At 37.2% G+C, this 24,025-nt stretch overlaps 1 protein-coding gene across 2 annotated transcripts in view; it reads right to left on the bottom strand.

The window, feature by feature from the left end:
- Nucleotides 1-19,660: 19,660 nt before the first annotated feature.
- The window catches only part of LOC136832606 (uncharacterized), a 26,316-nt gene continuing 21,951 nt past the window's right edge, over nt 19,661-24,025 (bottom strand). The window contains exons 5-6 of one of the 2 annotated variants that reach the window (XM_067093815.1): nt 22,407-22,627; nt 19,661-21,478 (exon numbers count right to left, since the gene is read on the bottom strand). In XM_067093815.1, the coding sequence (XP_066949916.1) occupies nt 21,336-21,478; nt 22,407-22,627 (364 nt within the window). In that variant the 3' untranslated portion in view covers nt 19,661-21,335. The remainder of the gene's footprint in view (nt 21,479-22,406; nt 22,628-24,025) is intronic. The other variant, XM_067093825.1, reaches the window with a different exon arrangement.

Below are 24,025 nucleotides of genomic sequence, written 5' to 3'. Positions count from 1 at the left end.
AGATAACAGAAAACAAAAGGTCACTGAGGTGGTAAAAAGAAAATGAAAACCCAAAAAGTGAAAAAATGTATAATGGGTCATGGAAATCACCTCTTTCTGTGGGGGCCACTTTTTGTGGGGGCCCTGGGGCTATAGCCCCTGTTGCCCTCCCTTTAATCCGGCCCTGCCACCCACTATCACCCCCCCCCCCCCACAAGACAGATCTTATTTTCTGAGTATTCAAACCTCTTTTTATGTTCTTTAACTACCCAATATTTCGTATCCTAAACTCTGCACATTCCGCATTTTTTCTGTTTTCTTCGTATTAAAGTGTTAGAGGATCTGAAATCTTTGTTTTTTTATTAATTCTATTTTTTTATGATTATTCCTGCAGGACCAGGCTTGCCGACTGTACGATGATATTATGCGTATAATGATACTGATGGCTAAATGGAATATGAAGATGGGTTTTGCGTTTACTGTACTTTGTTGGAAGTAACACTGGGGAAAAACTAATGCGTTACACGTAGCATTTACAAGTGTTACGTCTGGCACTGATGTTTGCCCTTGGATGTTGCTGGCGTAATAATACTGATCCGGTGATTTTTTTTTTTTTTTTAAATATGGTAGTAATAAACCCAGGCGAACCGTGCACAACCGGAACAGAGCATGTTTTGCAAAGAGAGCGCCAGAGGAAGTGTGAAGTATGTAAAATGTGGTTTATATATATCGCATGCGCAAGGCAATATAGTAGTGGAAGGATACAGCGCGCTGAGACTAAGCCTTTGATGAAGGCCAAGGTCTAGAGAATCTAGAATCTTTGTAGGGAACGGAGATGTGCGCTTAACAGAACACAATATTTTCCTTAAATTACTGAAGGATTTTTAAGTTAGGCCTATGATTAAGATTTTGTATACTGGGATGGTATATGAAATTTAGGCCAGAGGCCAAGCGCTACATACTATGAGGTCATTCAGCGCTGAAAGGGAAATCGAGAGTAAGAGTAAAGGTGTAACAGGAGGAAAACCTAGCAGTTCCACTATGCAACGATGATTAGGAGATGATGGAAAGTAAGATGGAAGAAAGAGAACATGAACGGAGGTAGGCTACAGCAAAAGGAAATGAAAGAGGTTGCACCTATGGGGCCAAACGGACGTTGAGGGACGTTGCAAAGAACCTTAAGTGATGCCTGCAGTGCACCGCGTGAGGTTCGCTGACAGCGCTATCCCCCTACAGAGGCTTCTAAGATTTAATACAAATCAGGCTAATGTGTATACCTTTAACACTTTCTTTTCTGTCGGCAGACTCCTTCGTTAATATATATTTCTAAATGTCTAAAATCACACACACTGATTAGTTTTATCGCGACCTACTCTATATTGTCGTAATACTTACTAACACTTTCAACACTCCTCTATGTAGATATTTTTTTCCTACATATTTTATACCGTGATTGTTCATCATGTGTTGATGATGATGATGATGATGATGATGATGATGATTATGATTATTATTATTATTATTATTATTATTATTATTATTATTATTATTATTATTATTATTATCAACAACGCAAGGATTACATCTCGTGGGAACCTGAAACTTGCAATAATTGTCAATATCTTTGTTAATGTCATGCTTTATTGAAGACGCCTTCCGACTTCTACAGAAAGTCGTTATCACTTACGACCAAAAAATGGAGAAAACGTCAAACATGCTTTTCACAACAAAGGTTGTTAGATAGAAAACAAAAACAAGTGCCCATATTGGTAAAAGGTAAAGTTACAAACAACATTGGAAGGCTTCAAAAGCGCGGATAGTTTTGGATGATTACACTAAATATGGAGACTTTGTTGTCTTGATTTCATCTGATTCAATAGTTCAAATGGCTCATTTATTTTGATACCCTCACAACACTTAAACTGTCGAAGTTTTTGAAGATTCCTTGTCAGCAAGGCTCCTCGCTTAAGTAAAGCACTAGGCCACAAGTTCTACCCAGTATTATTATTATTATATTTTTTTTTTATTTTTTGTCTATCACAGTCATCCTACTATTCGACTGGGTGGTTTTTATAGTGGGGGATTTTGGGTTGCATACTGCTTCTATGGGAGTCCATCACTTTTCTCACTATGTGCGCTGTTTCTAGTAGCACACTCTTCTGCATGAGTCCTGGAGCTACTTTGGTATCTAGTTTTTCCAGATTCCTTTTCAGGGACCTTGGGACCGTGCATTGTGTTCCTATGATGATGGGTACAATTTCCACTGGCATATCCCCATATCCTTCTTATTTCGATTTTCAGGTCTTGATACTTATCAATTTTTTCTCTTTCTTTCTCATCTACTCTGGTGTCCCATGGTATTGCCACATCAATGAGTGATACTTTCTTCTTGATTTTATCAATCAACGTCACGTCTGGTCTATTGGCACGTATCACCCTACCTGTTCTGATACCATAGTCCCAGAGGATCTTTGCCTGATCGTTTTCTGTCACTCCCCCAGGTTGGTGTTCGTAACCACTTATTACTGCAGGCTAGCTGGTGTTTCTTGCACAGACTCCAGTGGAGGGCTTTTGCTACTGAATCATGCCTCTTTTTGTACTGGTTCTGTGCAAGCGCCGGACATTCGTTTGCTATGTGGTTTATGGTCTCGTCTTTCACATTGCACTTCCTTCTAGTATTCCCAGGTATTTGTATCCTGTCTCATCTATGTGTTTGATACTATTCCCGTCTGGTAGCTTTATCCCTTCAGTCCTTGTTACTTTGCCTTTTTGTATGTTGACCAAGGCGCATTTTTCTATACCAGACTCCATCCTGATGACCCCAGATACAATCCTTTCAGTCTGGATTAGGGTGTCTGATGTTAACCTCTGTTAGTCGTATCACAGAGTTTGTAAGTACAGTATTCCAGTTGTGCATTGTATTTTTTAGGAAGCTGGTGGTGTTTTCCCCTGCCCCATATATTTTCAGACATGCTATTAGCGACGTGTGCGGTATCATGTCGAAGGCTTTCTTGTAGTCAATCCATGCCATGCGTAGGTTGGTTCTCCTTCTCTTACTGTTCTTCATGACCATTTTGTCTAACAGGAGCTGATCTTTTGTGCCCCTACACTTCCTGCTGCAGCCTTTCTGTTGGTGGGGGATGGTGTTTGTATCATCTAGGTAGCTGTATAGCCTTTCACTGATGATACCTGTTAGTAACTTCCACATTATTGGTAGGCAGGTGATAGGCCTGTAGTTACTTGTTATATTTCCCTTGTTCTTGTCGTTCTGTACTAACGATGTTCTCCCTGTGGTCATCCATTTGGGCGCAAGGCGGTTTGTGATACAATGCTGGAGTTGTTCTGCTATTCGTGGGTGTAGGGCCTTGAAGTTTTTGAGCCAGGATCCATGGACTTCGTCGGGACCTGGGGCTTTCCAGTTGGGCATTTTCTTTAGTTGGTGTCTGACTGTCTGTCGTGGTCTCGGTGAATTTATGTTTTATTCTCCCCATTTCTTCTGCCTTGATTTCCTGGAGCCATGTTGCATGTTTGTTGTGTGATACTGGATTGCTCCATGTGTTTTCCCAGAGTCTCTTACTTGGTTCGGCTTCAGGAGTTTCCTGGTGGTTGTCTTCCTCTCTTAGTTGGCTGTATAGTATTTTCTGGTTGTTTCCGAAGAGTTTGTGCTGATGGTATTCTTTATTCCTATTTGTGTACCGTTGGATCTTATGTGCTTTGGCTTTAAGCCTCTGATTATTATTATTATTATTATTATTATTATTATTATTATTATTATTATTATTATTATTATTATTATTATTATAGACACATTCACAACGAGGGGAAACTGGATAATGTACGGATGAATATATCAAATAGATATTGACAGGCAATTTAACTAGGACAATTAATAGATACGTTGATAAAAACGGCAGAGAAAAAACTAAGAAAAACATGGAAATAGAACAGGATGCCTTGGGGAAGCATTTCAGTCTCTCTTAAATGACACCATCGTTAAGGCCACTCTTACATCACTACTGGCCTACGCTTGTGTACGATTTAGAAGGGCTAACCTGTTTTTTGTGAATGAGTATGTGATTTATAGATGTTGATATAGTTCGTTACGCTGATCATCTGATGTTTAAGAGTAGTGCTAGTGGCAGGGGTTACTTCACTATGTGATTCAACACTTTTGGGAGCTCTGCATACGTATCGTTTGCTGATACTACGTCTCTCACTGGACGAAATGAACTTAGCCCCTCACGAGGAGCAATTCAGTTCCTCACCCACAACAATGGACGAAGGCTGTTTCACAGATTTAGAGGAAAAGGCCGTAAAAATTCCTTTTACCAAAGTATTAGGATACCGCAGGACACCAGCAGAATAAGGATGCTGGGCTCTGCAGTCAAGCAGTACAAACCAACTTTAGACTGACAAGCAGTGAAATGGTAGAGGAAAGTCTAAAAGAAATGCATGTTGAAGCCTTCCAACATTGCGATGCAAGAGAATTCGAGATATGAAGCAATCTCACCTATGCTAGTGCATATAAACATGGAAGATATTCCTAAGAAAGATGGCATTTAAACTCTCAAAAAATGATTGATTTGTTGGCACAGAATCCAGCAAGCAACTCATTCGCTTGTAACAGACTTTTGCGTTCTCCTGAAGTTCAAGAATCGTGAAAATAACCATAAAAGTTAGTGAATATTTGAGAATGTTAATGGCACTGTTGAACAACCCAGATTTCAGTACTAGCATCAGTGTCATTGTCAGAATTATAGTCATATGACGGCCTACATATTACGTACTGGAAAACTTTTATGAGTATCATTACTTTAACCAAACCAGTGATCCATACCTTGAGACCTTCAGGCGACAGGCCCGAATTAAACGTTCTCAGATGAGAGCCGAAAATCTGCGCAAGATGAAAAAGGGATAGTTGAAGAAGTTGGACAGCTAACTGAGAAAAGGCCAAAGGAAACTATTAAAAATAAAAAAAGTCAGACAGCGAGGCTGCTGGGGCAGCAAGGACGCCACAAGAGGCCACGAGCACTATGGCACATCTACAGGACATGCTGAAGGCGCTCTGTTGAGTGATGCTGTCAATAACAAATCAGTCTTAAACTGTGAAGAAAGTACGAAATGAATTTTGTTTCCTGTGGCGACTATGATTACTCCAGCTCACCACTTGCGTTAAACAAAGTTTGGATTTTTCTTTTGCTAAAGACGGCGGTTTTTTATAGAATACAGAATTTAGGCCAAAGGCCAAGAGCTGTGACCTATGAGGTCTTTCAGCGCTGAAACGGAAATTTACGCTAAAAAGGTTTGAAAGGTGTAGCAGGAGGAAAGCCTTGCAGTTGCACATTGACTCAATTATTTGGAGAGGGTGGAAAGTAAGATGGAAGAAAGAGAATATGAACGGAGGTACAGTTAAAGGAATGGAAGGGGCTGCACCTAGGGGCCGAATGAACGCTGCAAAGTAACGCCTACGGTGCACCACATGAGGTGCACTGACGGCACTACCCTCCTACGGTGATAATAATAGTTTATTATGAATTGGACCGGACCGTCAAATTTTAAAGTTCCCCTAGCTCTTTATGCGCGTAATCGTCCTTTACAAAGTAGCGCACGTTTCCTCGTCGAAAAGCAAAGTGGCTCTTTGCAAGTTACGAAGCACTTAAAAAGATAAAGATAGAGCTGTATACATGGCAGCGTGACCTTTTAGTTTTATCCATATAGATTGTCGTCAGATATAGACTTAAGAGTTTCGGCGATGGCGACATATCCTTTCTCCAAGTCTTATCAAAACGTGGTCGGATGTTTTCGGTAAAAGTCTACACAGTATGACCTTTTGCCTTTTAGTAGCGCCAGTTTTTCCTTTGGGAAAATCGTTGTCAGATTAAGCTTAAAGAATAAAGACATGCCCAGTGACGCTTCGGAGAACAGGACGGTCAGCAATGAAAGAGAATAATTGCTGGTTATCCTTGAAGGACATGCCTTGATTTTATGATTTCGAGTACATAAAAAGTAAATAAGTAATCGGATTGATACACAAGTAACTGACATACAGATATATATACTCGTATATATACATATTTATGCATACATATTATATATATATGTATGTACTTGAAATCGTAAAGTCATTCACACGAAACAAGTTCTCAAGGCATGTCCTTTATATTTGTAGGACTAAGGTAACAGTCCTGTAACCAGGTAATTAAATTTATGATACACACACACATATATATTATATATAAAGTATATATATATATATATATATATATATATATATATATATATATATATATATATATATATATATATATATGTGTGTGTGTGTGTGTGTGTGTATATATATATCTATATATATAATACTGTATGTGTGTGCATGTGTGTATGTGCCAGCATAACTCTGAAATGCAGTGAGCAATTTCAACCAGTCTTGGTATACATATAGCATACAATTTGGAAAAGAATACTGTGGTGGTAAGACATCACTGCCACCGGAGGCGGGTCTGTGGGAAAGGGGGGTGACATGTAAAATAACTGAAAACAACAAGTTTTCGAAGTCGCTGAGATGAACAGTGACACTCCCTATGCCCTTTAAGTCCAAGTTCAGCCCCAATAGGAAGGGCGGGGTGAGGAGGGGTGGGAAGGGAGTGACATGTAAAATTAACTGAAAACTATGGATTAGACACTAATATCTAATCCATAGTTTTTGAGTTTGCTGAGATGAATTGTGACACTCCCGATGCCCTTTAAGTCCAATTTCAGCCCCAATAGGAAAGGGGGATATGTTGAGAAGGGGTGGAAAATAAAATTTCAAAAATGATAGCTAATAGTGCCTAATCCATAATTTTCGAAGTCACTGAGATGAATAGTGACACCCCCGATGCCCTTTAAGTCCAAGTTCAGCCCCAATAGGAATGGGGGGCGAGAAGGGGTGAAATATAAATGTCAAAAATGCAGGGCGATGTAACTGAAGCAACTATCTTAACAGGCAAGGGAGTGAGTGAGAGAGAGAGAGAGAGAGAGAGAGAGAGAGAGAGAGAGAAGAGAGAGAGAGAGAGAGTAGAGGGAGAGGAAGTGAGAGAGAGAGGAGAGAGAAAGAGAGAGACAGAGAGAGAGAGAGTTTATCAATTGTCATTCAGAGTTTTCCCGGGCATTGCCTGGGTTGGTCAAGGGTTTTATATATATATATATATATATATATATATATATATATATATATATATATATATACTGTATATGTATATATATAAGTGTCAGTAGTTTATAACTCACAAATTACATTAAATTTATTTTACTGATAATATCTTTTTATAACGTTTCGCAATGTAATAATCGACGGTGAACAACAAGCAATAGGTCTTACAAAAGATTGAGTTACAGAGAACTTGATTTTAGGGCAAGTTTTCCTTGATCGTCACTGGAGTTAAAACGCAGATGATACTCCCATCGTGCTCGGGCCAACGCAGGCCGCAGTAGCATGACATGGCCTAAGAAAGATCTTTCTTAGACCATGGTAACGTAATGGGCAATATACTGACGCACTACTAACAAATATAACTTTGATGTTCAAAGTTTGATACGCAACTCCTGAATGTATTTATTTTTAGATTTCAAACTAATGCGTTCATTTATACAACTACGTAGTCTATCTTTTTTCTTTTTTTTTTTTATCAGACAATGTACTCGGGTATTTCCAAGAACGACCTGAACGTTCGTTGCCAGCTCGGAAAGGAGAGCAAAAATTCAGTTTGCGAAATTTGCAGATTAGGATATCGCCCTCTGTCAAGGATTAAGAATATTCAATAAACCAAACAGTCTACGTTTCCCTTTTTTGCCCTTTGTAGGCTATTTACTCATCAGAGTTTATGCGAAAAGGGGCATTTTGATAAGCAAGAACTCACTGAGACTAACGCTAGAGCCTGTCCCTACCGTGGAAGGGATTCGAACCTATGTGCGTGAGGTTACAACGAAAGGCGGCAACGTGAAGTGGAAATAAGAGAAGAGAGAAGAATAGCATCAGACATGGATAAATGAATGACCCAAAATCCTATAATTTAAGTCCACCGAATGCATTGGAACGCTCTAATCGGTTGAAGCAATTACATTCTTGAGTAAACGACCTAGTATTACGTACAACAGAAGATATTTGTATTACATTAAATGCACACAACTGTTTAATTTATTTGTCAGTTGCGCATGCGCATAATTATGAAGCATTTTGAATATTATTATTATTATTATTATTATTATTATTATTATTATTATTATTATTATTATTATTATTATTATTATTATTATTTGGTACAGTCCGTTGCTAAAATGATAAAACTTCTAAGCCATGACACCCGGATGGCGTGGCTCCAGACGTATCACCCAGTAAACAGTAAGAATACAAACATTGCTAAATCATGACGCGCAGGGAACAGGTTCATTTGCTAATAGACTGCGAGTCTGTCAAGCAAGTGACCTGGCTGCAAAATAATCTTCTTCTTCTTCAGCTTTGCGCGTTTCTGTAAGGGGTTGCTGTCTCCTATCAGCATTCTCCACCTTCCTCTGTGCAATGCATCCTGACTTCCTAAACCTTTCTGCCGGATGTCATCATTTGCTGTTTTATCCTTCCATCTGAACTTTGGCCTTCCTCTTCTCCCCCTTCCCTCCGCCTCCATGCTCTTAATAACCTTTTTACAAACATGGTTTTCTTCTCTCCGTATGACATGACAAAATTAGTCTTCTTTCCTGCGCCTTTTTCGACACTTCCCTTCCCTTAACTGTTCCTCTAATAAATTTATTTCTGATCCTATTTCTTCTTGTGACTCCACACATCCATCTCAACATCCTCATCTGTGCAACATCCATTTTCCATTCCCAAGACTTCTTCATCGGTAACGTAAACAGTCGCTGGTCTGATTGTACTTTTGTCAAACTTCCAAGTCGTTCGTCGAATAGTACAATCAGGATACAATTGTGCTCTGAGCCTCCAGAGTGGACACCATTTGGGGAAGTGTCAGTACATAAGTCTGAATTCCAAATACTCGTATTGTGAAGTAAAAAAAGTTCACTATTAGAATGCCAAATGATACTTAGATAAACCGAAATAATCGCTTCTTAAAAGATTTAAATATTTATGCTGGTAAGCATTCTCAACTCAAAAAAAGAAGCTATTAATATAGTAACTCTGAATTGTTTACACCATCGCAGCATGGTTGAAGAAACGTTCCAGGGTGACCGAACAGTGTGAAATGAATGGCAATTGTGGGATGCTATTCCTGAAGACCTATAGTTATCGGTGATGTAGCACTGAACGAGAGTCAGCGTATTTTTAATTCTGGCAACCAATGCAGTCTCATCTCTGAATTAATTTGCATGTAAACGTGCATAGCTTTCAGAGATAGAATGATAGAAATCAGCCCATGTAGCCTACTTCCTTTTCGAATAGGTAGGCTATAGCATGACATAATTTTTGGTCGACTAGAAAAGCTCCCTTCGAAAGGAAAGTTTTATAAAAGGCCCACCTTACTTGTCAAAAAAAAAAAAAGAAACAGTGAGAACTTTCCCTCGCTCCGTCTAAATTGTTACTGATAATTATACTTTTCCCTGAGCGAAAAGCAGGTATCTTGAAATTGATGAAACTATGCGAAACAGAATTAACAAAGGATAGAGGAACAATGAATTCCACACTGCTGCAAACAAGGTGTCGTTTTCTAAAATCAGGTTTAATACTCCTCAGTTTGCTAAGAGTTTTATTTTGGCAACAACGAAAATGAAGAACAGTTTACCTAGTGTAGTTGTGGAATCTGATCTCCAAATATCTAAGCGAAGAGCAAATTCATTCCTGCTCTCTGCTGGCGTCTGCTGAATTCAGGCGTATCGGTTTTATTTTCTATTCCATCATATTTATTTACTTATCACCTTTTCCTATAACTTGTCTTTCTCTACAGGCTTATTTCCCTTTGGACCCCTCTTGGTTTCATAGTCAGTTGAATATGTCTACAAGGGTTCTGAGCTGATGATATAAAGAATGAAAGAACTATCATATTTTTAATATTAACAAAGTTTACTTCTAAAAATTCAGAGGCTTCGTAAGTGATCTGAACATAACTGTACGGCAAAAGCTCAAAGATTTATGAAAGAAATAAAAAATTAAAGGAGCCTACATGTAAAGTGACGGTACACAACTCACGACTTGTTGCTCAAGAGAGCACCAAAAATATTAATACCACTAGTTGCCTAGAGTCAGTCTCGGGCGTTTGAAGCTGATTCAAGTATTTCCTGGAGAATCCCAAGTGCTTGTGGAGTCACCCCTCCCCTAAATCCCCACCGGCGGGCCCCCAAACCCCGTCCCAAGCAGCTTGAAGCTAAAATTAGACATGATAGTACTAATCATCTGCCACAGCACAGAGAGAAGGCGGTGCATATCAAGAAGCCGAGCAAAGGAGTGTTGAGGTTGTTCAGTGCATGGAGCGATACCATTCCCTTCACATGATCTGCATTACAATCAAGTAGACGTCTTCTCGGGCTCTCAAATGTTTGGCTCATGTAGACATACGTGCATTTGTCGATTTACAGTTATTTTTTGTTTTGATCGGATTTTACAAGTTTCTTTTGGGGGGAGAGGGTTCTGTTTCATCCTTTTGGAAAATATTTTGGGAAACCTACTCGGTAATTCAATGACACTTCGGATTTTTTCCATAATAATAATAATAATAATAATAATAATAATAATAATAATAATAATAATAATAATAATAATAATAAAGGATTCAAAGAAAAACACGCTCGGATAAAAGCAGTAAACAAAAACTCTTCTTTCGCATGTCTTAAGGTTTCAAGGTATCCAGTCCCTCCGTCAGAAGAATTGTAAATGAAAACTAAGAGATTCAGAGCCGATGAAACACGGTTTTTCGGCAACACCTTTTTATCAAAGCATCGGACAAAGGTGAAAGTTGGCAAGTGTATATTTTATAACCCTACCTAATTTTTACAAGTATCATTTAGTACCCAAGTTCAATAGTTCTGGTACAGTCAGGGAAAAGACTCCTTTTACCCCCTGCGTTCACTAGACACGCTAAATGGCAGCGCCGCTTTTGTTTATGTAGTAGGAATTGTTGAAAATATGAATGAATTCTCTGTCTCAAAGGCAAGCCTTATTGGTGGAGACGTTTTTTTACATGTTAGTATATATTCACTTGATTATTCCAAAAGAAACAAAATGACCTGACAAAGAAAAAAGTTTACGAACAAACTAAAACGTGATTCATGGTTTTATACGTGATTTTTTATGATTATATAAGACGTTGTATTACAGGGAAATTACATAACTTAATATTATCATTCACTTGCGTTTGGCTCTTGAGACTGACGTAGGAAATAGAGGAGGAGGGACGGGTGTTGGGGGTGCGTGAAGAGGGAGGAGTGGTTGGTAAGGTAGAGACGATGAGGTGTCGAAGCATGTATAGCTTCGTTAACGATTTTTCCTCCAAATCCTAAACCTTTTGAAGCTAGCTCTGATTTCCCATTGAAACGATAAGTAATGTAGCTACAACGACTGAAAATATTGTGTTAATTCCGTCAAACTTTATAATAAAAGTGTAGTTTTCTTATTCAATATCTTAACAGTGGTTTGCATTAGGATAAATTCAGTTATCGAATACCATAACCTTGACCAGTACCGTTCAAATGTTCCTGAACACAATTAGCTACATTAGAGTTCAAAATAATATTTACATATCATCTAATCTACGCTGAAAATTCCGCCAAAATTGTGCAATTCAATCGAACAGCGGAGGAAAAGTAATTCTATCTTGAACAGCCAACCGTTCTGTATATCGTTGTCAGAAAAGAATCAAAATTTTTTGTGAGAATAAGGATGAATAAAATTATTGGAAGTACTGAATTCCCAACAGCTACACAGGAGTTTGGAGATGATACTGATGCAAGGACAGATATTTGAATTAATAAAAAAATTCATGAAATGTATCGGCGATCCTGATAGGAATTCTATTTTTAGACATACTTTGTAGCAGTTGTCGGATAACATTTTTTAGAGCTCATTCGTTGTGGCCAAGAATATAGGATGTCTACCGAAGAAGAAGGGCCGAGAGAGGTGGGCTAAGAACGAAGTTTCCTTTCCACCGACTGCTGCTGAGATCGCTTCGACAACTTTTCATATGGAGTTATTTTTACTATTAACAATCTTATTATGCCACAGTTTTAATCATAATTTATCAGCCACTTACTGTTGCTAAACACTCTTTTACTTTCAAATTATACTTACTTCATATTCTTTGTAGCATGGATACTGGGATATAGAATGCATACCTTTTTTGCTTATCATATACAAAAATTCTATAGTAGCCTATAATAAAATAAGCTTTGTCTATTTTCATTGTTGCACGCAAATTTCATGTCTTTAGTTCTTGGCTCAGACAAAATAAATATCCTTTTAAATACGAAAAAATCATTAAAAACAATATGTTATTCACATAAATTATATATATATTATATATATATTATATAATTATATATATATGTAATATATATATATATATATATATATATATATATATATATATATATATATATATATATAAATATATACATATATACGTATATATATATATATATATATATATATATATATATATATATATATATATATATATATATATATATATATATATATATATATATATATATATATATGTCATTTATATGCTGGCGTGTCTCTAAGGGATCAATGACCAGCACCAAGCAATTGAAGCATAATTGCTATTAAAGCTAATATTTGCGTCTCAGAGCCAAGTCATTGATAGTGCAGCCAACCATCAGACCAAAAGTGGAATGTGACCTCCCATGATTTCATAGGTTCATATCGTAAGAACTTGGATCTGGATTCTCTTAATTGAGAAAAGTGTCATTCATCCACAACCAATCTTAATAGTTTAAGTGGAACCCATCCACCCAAGTTCCCTCTGCACGGGTATTTAAAGTAGAAGAATAGCATAGCAGAGTGCATTTAATGTATACTAATATCGTGCATATTTCACAATAAACGCTTGGTCAGCATTGCCGGATGAAGCTGTAAGTGGATTATATAATATATATATATATATATATATATATATATATATATATATATATATATATATATATATATATATATATATATATATATATATATATATATATATATATATATATATATATATATATATATATATATATGTATATATATATTTCAGAAAAATATATATTTAACATTACTGTGTTATATAGTGTGATGAAAGAGAGTTAGCTGTAAGATGGAACTGGGGCAAGCCGTCAGTTGCAGAATCGTTGTACTCAGCAAATACTTCGTTACATCTGCAGTTAACTTGATGAACACACAATATTGGCTCTGTCATATGACCGAGTTGGTATGTGCGTACATTAGTTTGTACGTTAGAAATCTAGATTTTGTGTCTAATTCTGCCCAAAAATTAGTCCGATCGTTCATTAGCGGAGCTAGAGCGGTATCGTCAAGACATTATCTTTGAGTGTTGCAATCTCTTAGAATTGGCAGAATAAGGTATAGTTCAGACTCTTCGTTTTTCTGTGTGAATTGTGGACTTATGTTTTTTACCATGTTTCAAGACATTTTTGAACTTGTGTGGGAAGTGGACGTAGCCTTTTACCATTTCAATATTCTATTTTATTGTGTTCTATTTACCAGTATGCTATTTACTCATGCATTTTAGACTTTTCATTATTATGTTTTGCACTTGCATATTTTTGGGAAATTATTATTTGTGCTTAATTCTTTCGACAGATGTCTGTGGTGGTGTGGTGAGAACATAGTGAGAGGACATGATGTTATAATGTTGGTGTGATCATAGAGAATACATTGCAAAACCTTTGCAATGTCTATAATTTTTATGTGGTAGACTTTGAGACTAGACTAGACTTACAAAGTCTATAATGGAATATGTGAGAATTTTTGGATTTACAGGCCATTAGCTGTGATGAGACTTTTTAGTCAGGATTAGATTATTCTTACTTGATAATTTCATTTATGATGCATTTTAATCTTTGCTTTGTTTATCCATTACTTGTTGGGTTGCTTTAAATAATAAATCTATTTTTGTAGGAAAGATTGCATTTCCTTAGATGACCCATTTCATTTCTTTAATGTGGAATGCGAGAACGAAAGAGATCTTTGTGACATCAGAGAGAGAGAGAGAGAGAGAGAGAGGGGATGCGTGAAACTCGCTGAGAGAAAAAGAAGAGTGTGTGGGGCCTAAGGGGGAGTGTTCAGGGAGAGAGAGACCAGGGTCGAAATTCCATTGCCTTCTGGAGTTAGACCGCGAATCGGTACATTACGTAGTATTCCTACATGGAATATTTAAGTCTGTTTCCAGGGGGGATTACATATATATATATATATATATATATATATATATATATATTATATTATATTATATTAACTAGACGATATTTATCAAGCTATATATTTTCAGTGTCACTCCCTTGGTAGAGGCTGCCTGACAGTGGTTCTCGAAGCCTCCAAGAGAGTAATAAGAAAGAGCTTGTTTTCCAGGTAAATGCTGGAGCAATGGCATGGCTTGGCTGTTCACTCAATATCATAAAAGAATGCTGGCCACATTTAAGAGAGTAGATGAGCAAAATAAATTTATGTGATGTCATTAAGAAGCAATTACATTCGCTAGAGCCGCTAGATATTTGTGTGATTACATTATATCAACTCTCTCTCTCTCTCTCTCTCTCTCTCTCTCTCTCTCTCTCGTCTTGAAAAAAATGGGTTGTGGACAATGAATGTGATTTTGTAGTAATTGCATCGATATTTTTTTTTGTCACTGTAGCGACAGTGTCAACTGATGAAATGGAAATTCCGCAGTAGCTTCCAAAGATTTTGAGCTTATAAGCAAAATCGTTAACGAAGCTACGCATGGTTTAATTAGACAGTTCGCCGTCCCTACCCTCGGAACAACTTCTGCCTTCTTCCAACCTTTCACCTTCCATCCACCTCCGTCTCCTGTGTCAGTCTCAGGAGCCAAACGACACTGCATGATGATATTACTCTACGTAATTTCCCTCCTCTAAAGCGTTTTATATAATCCTAAGAAAATACACTTGTAAACCCATTTTTCACGTTGCAGATTGTTCACACATTTTTTTTATCCACGTATTTTAGTTTTTGTGAAATAAAGTAAGTATATATAAGTTAACTGGTAAGGAGACGTCTTCACCAATCAGCTAATAGTATTACTACTTAACTACATAAACAAAAGCGGCGTTGCCATTTACAATGTCTCGTGAGCTCAAGGGGTAAAACAAATCATTTCCCCGACTGTACCTATCAGAGTAAAAGTGCGTTTCCTATGCCATAGCCATCAAAATCGCAGGTGAGGGTTTTGAACACAATAGTGACGTTAACCTATGACGTCATGAGGCTCCACCCACAGTGAAGAGAAGTTTACATATGGGGAAAACGTCCCTTCACTGTGGCTCTGCCCGCTTGCTGGTGACATATTCACTAATTGATATTAGTACCCAAGGCCAAGAGAAAGAGAAGGTGGGCTCACTTCCCCGAAAATCCCCCATGTAGGCGGAGCTTTGTCTACCTTCTTATTGCGTCAGCAGGTGAGTTGCCGTAATGAGCAGGTATCCCTAAGATACGTCATCGCCTACGTAGTTGTCCCAGGTGGGAAGCGACTCCATCCAGTTGGGTAGACCTTGTCTCTCTTGGTCTTGTTAGTACCCATCCAAGGCTTCAGCGATATCAATGATGGCGAGCAGGATCTGTCATCGTTCCCTTGATTGCATTATCATTCTCATTATTATTATTATTATTATTATTATTATTATTATTATTATTATTATTATTATTATTATTATTATTATTATTTTGTGGAGGTTTCATCGCACCTTCCACAGCAGTTGTTGGGACTAAGTTGTTGGCTTGGAAATCTTCCATTTTCTTGATATCCTTATTGTTTCTACTTTACAAATAATTCAGTGCATGTAATTCGTCCACATAATAAACCAGTCTATAGCTAATTTTTTAGATCTACATATATTCAAGGCGGAAATACAAAAAGGCAATCCGTTTTGTTTTACCTCAGGTTTCGACACTATAGCCTTCTATTTGCTGCAGCAAGAGATGAGCGTTGCCAAGTAACTACTACCCACAATAGAAATAATTACCTATTCACGCTACAGTAAAAATTACCACGGGTCTTCTCGCGTGTATACACAGTGGCAAGCGTAGCACAAATGCAGTCTTGCAACCACGGGGACAATTCCACATCCTGCTGGCCATTATCGAATTTGTTGAAGCCTGGACTGTCTAAGCATATCCATTCACAGCCTATTTTTTCAACCGTAATTGTTGCTTTTCAGCATTGTTTTACTCTTATCAAAGTTCATTCAACGACAGGAATGATACTAAATCATTATTCTTGTCGTGTGTTCTTATGGGTGTGTGTGTTTTTTCATGTTTCTACAATACACAAGAAAGATTGCAATTCTCACGTCTAACAATGGATGCTGAAAGGTGTTGTTTGTTCTAATCCGCAATCTCGTTGTTACGTCCCAATGGGTTGAAAAGCAAAACGAATTTATAGCCCCTATCCTTTAGTACTTTTGTTCTTTCCACATCTTTTTTGTAAAATTAATTTGAAAAAATTTTTCATTTCTGTATTTCATACACCCTTATCCCTGCGCTAAGGAAATATTCTTAAAGGTTTTGCTACTGCACCGTCTATAAACCAAGGCGAGTAAGTTAACTTTTGAAACAGTTTATTTAATTTATTTTAAGATTGAATTATTTAGTGTGATATATCCTAAACGTTCTCATAGATTACCGCAGACGGAAATATTTGGTGTATACTTTTTTCTGATGCAAATTCTTGTGAATATTCCTGGGCAATGGGCGTATCTGAAAATTCCTTTAGCTTCTTTCGCTTTGTCTAAAAGCACAACACCTCACCCATGTAATATCGTTCCCACGTGATGAAACGAAGCTCAAAGGTAGGGATAGGGGAAAGTAAAGAAGATTAAAAATAATCCTTGATTTTTTGTTATCCTTAATCTTTAATTATAGATGTTGCAGATACCAGAATGATTTCAAGTCAGTCAACTTTAGATGATCTTTTTAAAGGAAAACAGTTCTGTTTCTAAACGAATGGGTAGGCCTACTGTTTAGGGTCATACAACTCTCTGTATATATCATGCAATCATGTCAGATGAGAAAGGTCGCGATAAATTCTATTTTTCCCTCGTTGGGAGATAGTGCCGTCAGTGTACCTCACGTGGCGTACTATAGGCATTACCTAAGAGTCTCTACAGCGTGGGCTCTGCCCCTAGCTGCAACCCCTTGCATTCCTTTTACTGTACCTCCGTTCATATCCCCTTCCTCCCATGTTACTTTCCACCCTCTGCTAACAATTGTTCCATAGTGCAACTGCGAGGTCCAACCCCCATTACACCTCTAAGACCTTTTTTATTCATAATTTCCTTTCAGAACTGAATGACCTCATAGGTCCCAGAGGTTGGCCTTTGGCCTAAATTTCATATTCCATTCCAATCCATTCTGTTTTCCATGGGGACCATTAGTAGGATCTAAAAATAGCCAGTCAATAAAACGTATTTGTAACTACAAAGACCTTACTGGCATGAAGTCTGCTTAGTGGAGCAGCTTAATGTGATTTTTGGCCAGAATCGTTCATTTGATGATACAAGCATGAAATTTGGCATGAATATACTCTGTGCGTCACTTTTTTGGAAAAAAGTGCTAGCCATCCAAAAATTCCTATATGGCAGCCTTTTTTTTTTCAGAATGGCCACCAGGACGCCAAAAGCAGCCATAAACCATAAAAACGCCGATCTCTGTCTGTTTATTTCCAACTTTTGCTACCAAAAAAAGGCTACTAATGAAGGGAAGGCAAAGAGGATAAGCTCTTTCTGCCTATATAATGTCCCAAAGGGTTGCAAACTACAGAGCCGATCTTGCAGTCAAGTCAACACTATTGTCCCAGAGGCAGGGGGGAATCTACAGACAGCAGTTGGGCAAACGGAAGGTTTTGGCACCAAAAAACCAGTTGCTTTGGGAAGATGAAGCTCAATATCAGAGTAAAGACTATTCATTCAAGAGAAGGAAAACTCTAAAATTAAAATATGGAGATAGAGTCTAGAGAGTGTCTGTCGCTCACTACCAGGGCACACTGGTGATGGACACTGCTGTGAAACTCAGCATGGAGTTCAATATCAGCTAAACTGCAAGTTTAGTATCCCAAATGCTATCTAATCAGCCCCAGAGAAATTAGATAGCCACACCTGAACTGATAGGATGTGCCAGCACGGAAGAGTCGAGCCAAGGATGACGGGGTTTGAACATTATCCGGGTGGTGTACAGCAAGATCTAGAGAAACTAGATCTTGGTGTACAGATCGCACGGTTTTTAAACGATGTTGGATGAACGATCGGGTTAGGTGTAGGGTAACAGCTCGAACCTAATTATTTATGAGTATATTAGCGTCTATTCTTCTGCTATCATTGTTGAACATGAGTGTTTTAGACTCCTGAAGATGCATGACAAGGGAAGCTACAGAGTGCAATACAGTCTCATCGTGTCTTTTGACATGTGCACCTTCCATTACAGTCTGTCTTGTATCCACATTTAGTCAATTCCCGGCAGCATTTAGAAACTGGTTCAAATGTGGTCCACACAGTTCTCCAATTGTCATCATCTTTCGTCCATCCCCACCTAGAAGGACATTGAAGTTCTGGATCACGTTTAACACATTGTACTCAGATATGACCTGCCTGATAGGCTGCTCTTTTTGCATGTTCCCTTAGTGCATTTTTAGTTGGCGGGATAAAGTCATATGACCTCTGCTTCCGGGCAAATGAATATGCAGAGTCTGAAGTTGACACGCCAGCTTCAACAAGTGCCCCAGTCCATCCACTGCCCTCTGGCATTGACCCAATAGATTTCAAGACTGTCATCTTAATATGAAGTCCACCAAACATGATTACAAACTTATCTTCCCCATATTTGTCAGGCCAGTGCCACTGTATTTGTTTTGCCAATGCGTAAAGTGGCTGGTCAGCTTTTATAATTGGTGTTTGTCCTGGGTTAAGGAGTGTTACAGCTTCCTTGACTTTTTCCATAGCATGCTTGATGGTGGCAACACTCTAGGCTTGATCTCACAGAAGTGACAGCAAAGAACTGATGCTGGTCAGAAAATCATTTGTCCTTTGTTTGCTTGCATGATGCACTGACCATGTTATACTGGATGAATCACCTACGTCTGTGGTGTCATGGACCTTTTCCAACAATTCATATTCAAGCTTGAGTTCCTTTGGGAGAAGACTGGGGTCTGGCAATGATACGTCATCAATGTTGCTCAGTTCTGGATTCCTTTTGCTGAAAAGGGCCAGTGGGATGTTCGTGAATGACTCAGAGAGAGAGAGAGAGAGAGAGAGAGAGAGGCCTGATCTTAGTGATTATAATACGAATCATCTTATATTAATAGATACAACTTACAATGGTAATTGATATGCGCCTAACACATGTGTTTCTTTCCCCAGCATGATATTATTCAACCTTGTAATCTTTGTGCAGTGAATGCATATTCTTTATCATAGTCTACCTCCAAACTAATATCACAATCAAGGAAAGCAGATGGATATTTTATAGAAAACGAAAACATTTCTATGATATACTATATTAAAATGCCTATAGTCCTGTTTTCGATTTCTTTTATTTAGACATGTTCTTACTACACCTTTCATAAAATTACGTTTACATATATGTATAACTTATATATATTAATAATCTAAGAATTTAATACCTAACTACAACGCAGACTACAGACGATAAAGGGACATAAAAAAATCCCGAATTAATTCCAATATTAACATTTGAGAGTTGCATTTTCAGAGACTGAATTTGGATAAGTTACAATAAACCTTCGACGAAAAATGACCCTACAATAGTCTCCATTTACGTAAATTTAATGAAAACAATGTTTAAGCTCTTGAACGCCAACAAGTAATTAATGACACTGAACACATGCTCAGAATTTAGGGTTAAGATTGTAATGTGTTTTTTTTTAAGGGAATGCTATTTTACTTATCAAAATTAGTTATCAAATTAGCGTTACGTAAATTATTGACTTTTAACAGTTAGCTATGAAATTTATCTCGTTTTTATGTAAACAGCAATTTTTGGTTTCCATTCACTGTTCTATATTGATTAATCCCGCTACTGTACATTCACGTCTGAGCGAACAATTGAAGCCACCGAGAGGAAACGGCGGCCATCTTACCCTAATGCGGCAGAAGTTCACTGGGTAGTCTATGATTATATTATACAGAAACTATAGACTAAAATGAACGAAGGTCCCGGAGCACAACCTGGAGGAACGCCTGGCAAGGTAGCTCCTGGCTCATTAAAACTACCATCAACAACTCTCTGTTGCTGGAGTCTTAAGCACATCACAAAGGTTATATACAAATACTTATGTTTAAGAAGCGTTAAAATCAATTTCAACAAGTCACCATTCGTATTTATTGTTACCTGTGTACAGTGAATTGTGGAGTGAAAACGTGGTATGAGATCAACTAGTCCAAGAAACCTTGGTATCCAAAGTTGAGCCGTATAGCTCACTGAATGCATTCCTAAACAACCTGCCCTAGACTCTACAAAGAATCGAAACCGCTTCCTTTACAGATAAGGAAAGTTAATAATTGTGGCAGGTTGTAAGATGTTTTCAGAGTATGCCCCCTTACTTCCTCTGCTAACGAATACCTGGTCACTGGTAGAGTTTGGAAAATAATTATGAGACATGAGTCATTGGTGCTTACCGAAACGAAGGTTTTCTAAGTTTATTTTGACAACTATATTTTATTGTGGTAATCATTTAACCCTTTAATCTCACAGATCCCAAGGCAAGGTATAGTCCCACTCAAAAGAAAATCAAAACTATTGTTTAATGGGTAGGGGAAAGGAGGCAATAAATAATAATTGTAGAAATAAACTTAGACCAGCCTTCGTTTTGGTGAACGCTAATGACTCATGCATCATCATTATAATTATTTGCCAACCTTACCAGTAAGGTGATCATTTATCAATATAAAAATCTAAACCAGCTACCGGTTCTCTTCGATAATGTCTGCTTAATTTCATACTTGATAAATGATGATTATTTCAAGCACGTTCCTCATAACAAATTAAATGTAGTAGATTAATTCTTGATTACCAGAAATAAAATGAAACGAAATACTAGTACTATATTGTGATTGCAATTATTAACAAGTGTTTGGGAGTAAGAGCCTTCAGGTAATAATCCTGAAGGCTCTCAAGACGTGAAGAAGGATCCCGTTGGATTCCTGGCGTAGCCTGGAGTTACTTTAGGAACTGTTAGAGTATGCGTAGGACGTGGCGAATAGAGCAACGATGTGGTTAAGGAGTCCCTCGTTCTCATTGTCACTACTTTAGGACCTGCAAAGGAGTGTGGTCTTGTTCATTAATCCTTTCTGGGTGTATATCTCTTAATAAATTGATTCTTAAACTGAATGCTAAATCTAGAATTTTCTGTTATTATATACTGCTTCTGGAATACAAAAGTCACACACGAATACGCACACACACACACACACACACACACACACACACACACACACACATATACATATATATATATATATATATATATATATATATATATATATATATATATATAATATATATGTCAATTTGTATTATTCGTATATATAGTATATATCTATCTGTCTATATACATATATATACACATATATATATCAATTTGTGTTATTCATATATATAGTATATACCTATTTGTCTATATATATATATATATATATATATATATATATATATATATATATATATATATATATATATATATATATATATATATATATATAGGCAGATAGATAGATATACTGCATACCGTATATATATGAATAATACAAATTGACATAAGAACTCACACAGCTACAGCCATTGAAGACTACAAACATCTTCGTTCTCTGATAAAAAAAGAAACGGTATATTTTTCTTTTCTACTCTGGTCTGGTCCAAGCCTCGTTTACGATTCTTATAAATGAAGAACCTTTTTTCCATTCTGGGAGCAAGACCTTTTCAACTTTTTTTAGCGAAATTTCCCATTCTTCCATTATAACCTATTTTGATTATATTTTTACGATACATTATTTTTTGAAAGCCTGGCTTTGGTGAAAGTCTTATGAATATTATTCTTTGATCATAGCCTCTTTATATCAGTCTTAGAGATTCATCTTTGTTTTTGTCTGCTGTTATTCAATTAGTTATTTAATTAGTACCCATTAACAAAACCTGAGAGATTTCCAGCACAAGAAAATAGTGTACTTATCAGCAACTCATTTACCGCTACTGGAACGCTGGGTGTCCTTGCCTGACGACAAGGAACCTGAAGAAGGAGATTCTCTCCAGGTTTTGATGTGCGCCATTCCCGCCCTCCCGTTGGCGACAGCCTCTGCTTCCAGTTCCGCCCGCAGAACCTGGCTGGTGTCTCGCCTCGTGATTGCCTGCGTCTTTTCTTTCTGGCATCGTCTTTTGTCGATTCTGGGAAGACCGTTTCTTTCGTTACTGGTGAGAGGAAGTGTCTTTAAGGTCACGAACTTGGTTTGGGTGCTGTATATATACTGTTTTATTTGATTTTGTTCACTACAGTAGTCTCAAGTGAGTTTGTGTGTGTGTGTGTGTGTGTGTCAGACTATTGCACACGCATAGTAAGAGCTCATTTTAAAGGGAGATGCCAAAAAAGAGGCTCTATGAGGCAAAACAAAACATATCTAATCACACTGGTTGTCATTCTCCTATTGGCCTTTGTGAACAACTTACTATCGGTAATTTTTAATCTATAATTAATTGACCCTTACGTGGTTTAATACATATTTGAATTACGTTTGTAGATTTCAGTTAATTACAAAATATATGAAAACAATCCTCACGATCAAATTGTACCAGGCTCCCTTAACTCTTAAGACAGTTTCCAGACAAACCAATCAACATTCAGCTACCCTAGGTTATAAATTAGATACCTGGTAAATAGTCGACTCTGCTGGATTGCAGCCTTACAGTAAAGCTATGCAGCTAAGAACCTCACTACAAACGACTTTTGGACCTTCCTCCTCTGAATAGAAATTATATATATATATATATATATATATATATATATATATATATATATATATATATATGTATATATATATTATATGTATATATATATATATATATATATATATATATATATATATATATATATATATATATATATATATATATATATATATATATATATACATATATATAGAGGATAGTAATTAAAAATTTGGTAAATTTTGGTGCAAGAATCAGACACAATTAGCTATCATTACGCTTTCTTTAAAGGCGCGAGCTCGAAAAAAAACCTGTTAATTCATCATATTGTATTTTCTCTAAAATAGCCAACTCGAGAATACTAACTATGGACTATGGGCAATGAAGCAGTAACGTCTAGAAGTGAACTCTTGCAAACCAGCTGAATTGTTTTCTTAACGAACTCTGCAACAAATCACAAAGGAACTGTGAAGCATTAATTATCGTCACTTCAAGAAAGGAAAACAATCGTGGGAGGGTTCGAGTGAAAATACTAATGAAAACATTAAACTGTAAGGTACGACATCAGTGCACCTCACCTCACGCGGTGCACTGTTGGCATTGCTTAAGGTTTTTCGCAGCGTCATTTCATCCCTAGCTGCAACCTCTTTCATTTCTTTTTCTGTACCTCCGTTCATATTTTCTTTCTTCCATCTTACTTTCCTCCCTTTCCTAACAATTGTTTCAAAGTGCAACTGCGAGGTTTATCTCCTGTTGCACCTTTAAAATATCCTTTACTCTCAACTTCCCTTTCAGCGCTGAATGACCTCATAGGCCCCAGGCGTTGGCTTTTGGCCTAAATTTTATATTCCAGCTCCAAAACTCTAAGACGCGAAGCCATGCGAA

This window comes from Macrobrachium rosenbergii, chromosome 4 (genome assembly GCF_040412425.1).
Source record: "Macrobrachium rosenbergii isolate ZJJX-2024 chromosome 4, ASM4041242v1, whole genome shotgun sequence".
In the NCBI taxonomy this organism is placed as follows: Eukaryota; Metazoa; Arthropoda; class Malacostraca; order Decapoda; family Palaemonidae; genus Macrobrachium; species Macrobrachium rosenbergii.
Note: the sequence above shows the minus strand (reverse complement) of the source record. Positions and strands in the feature narration are given on the sequence as shown.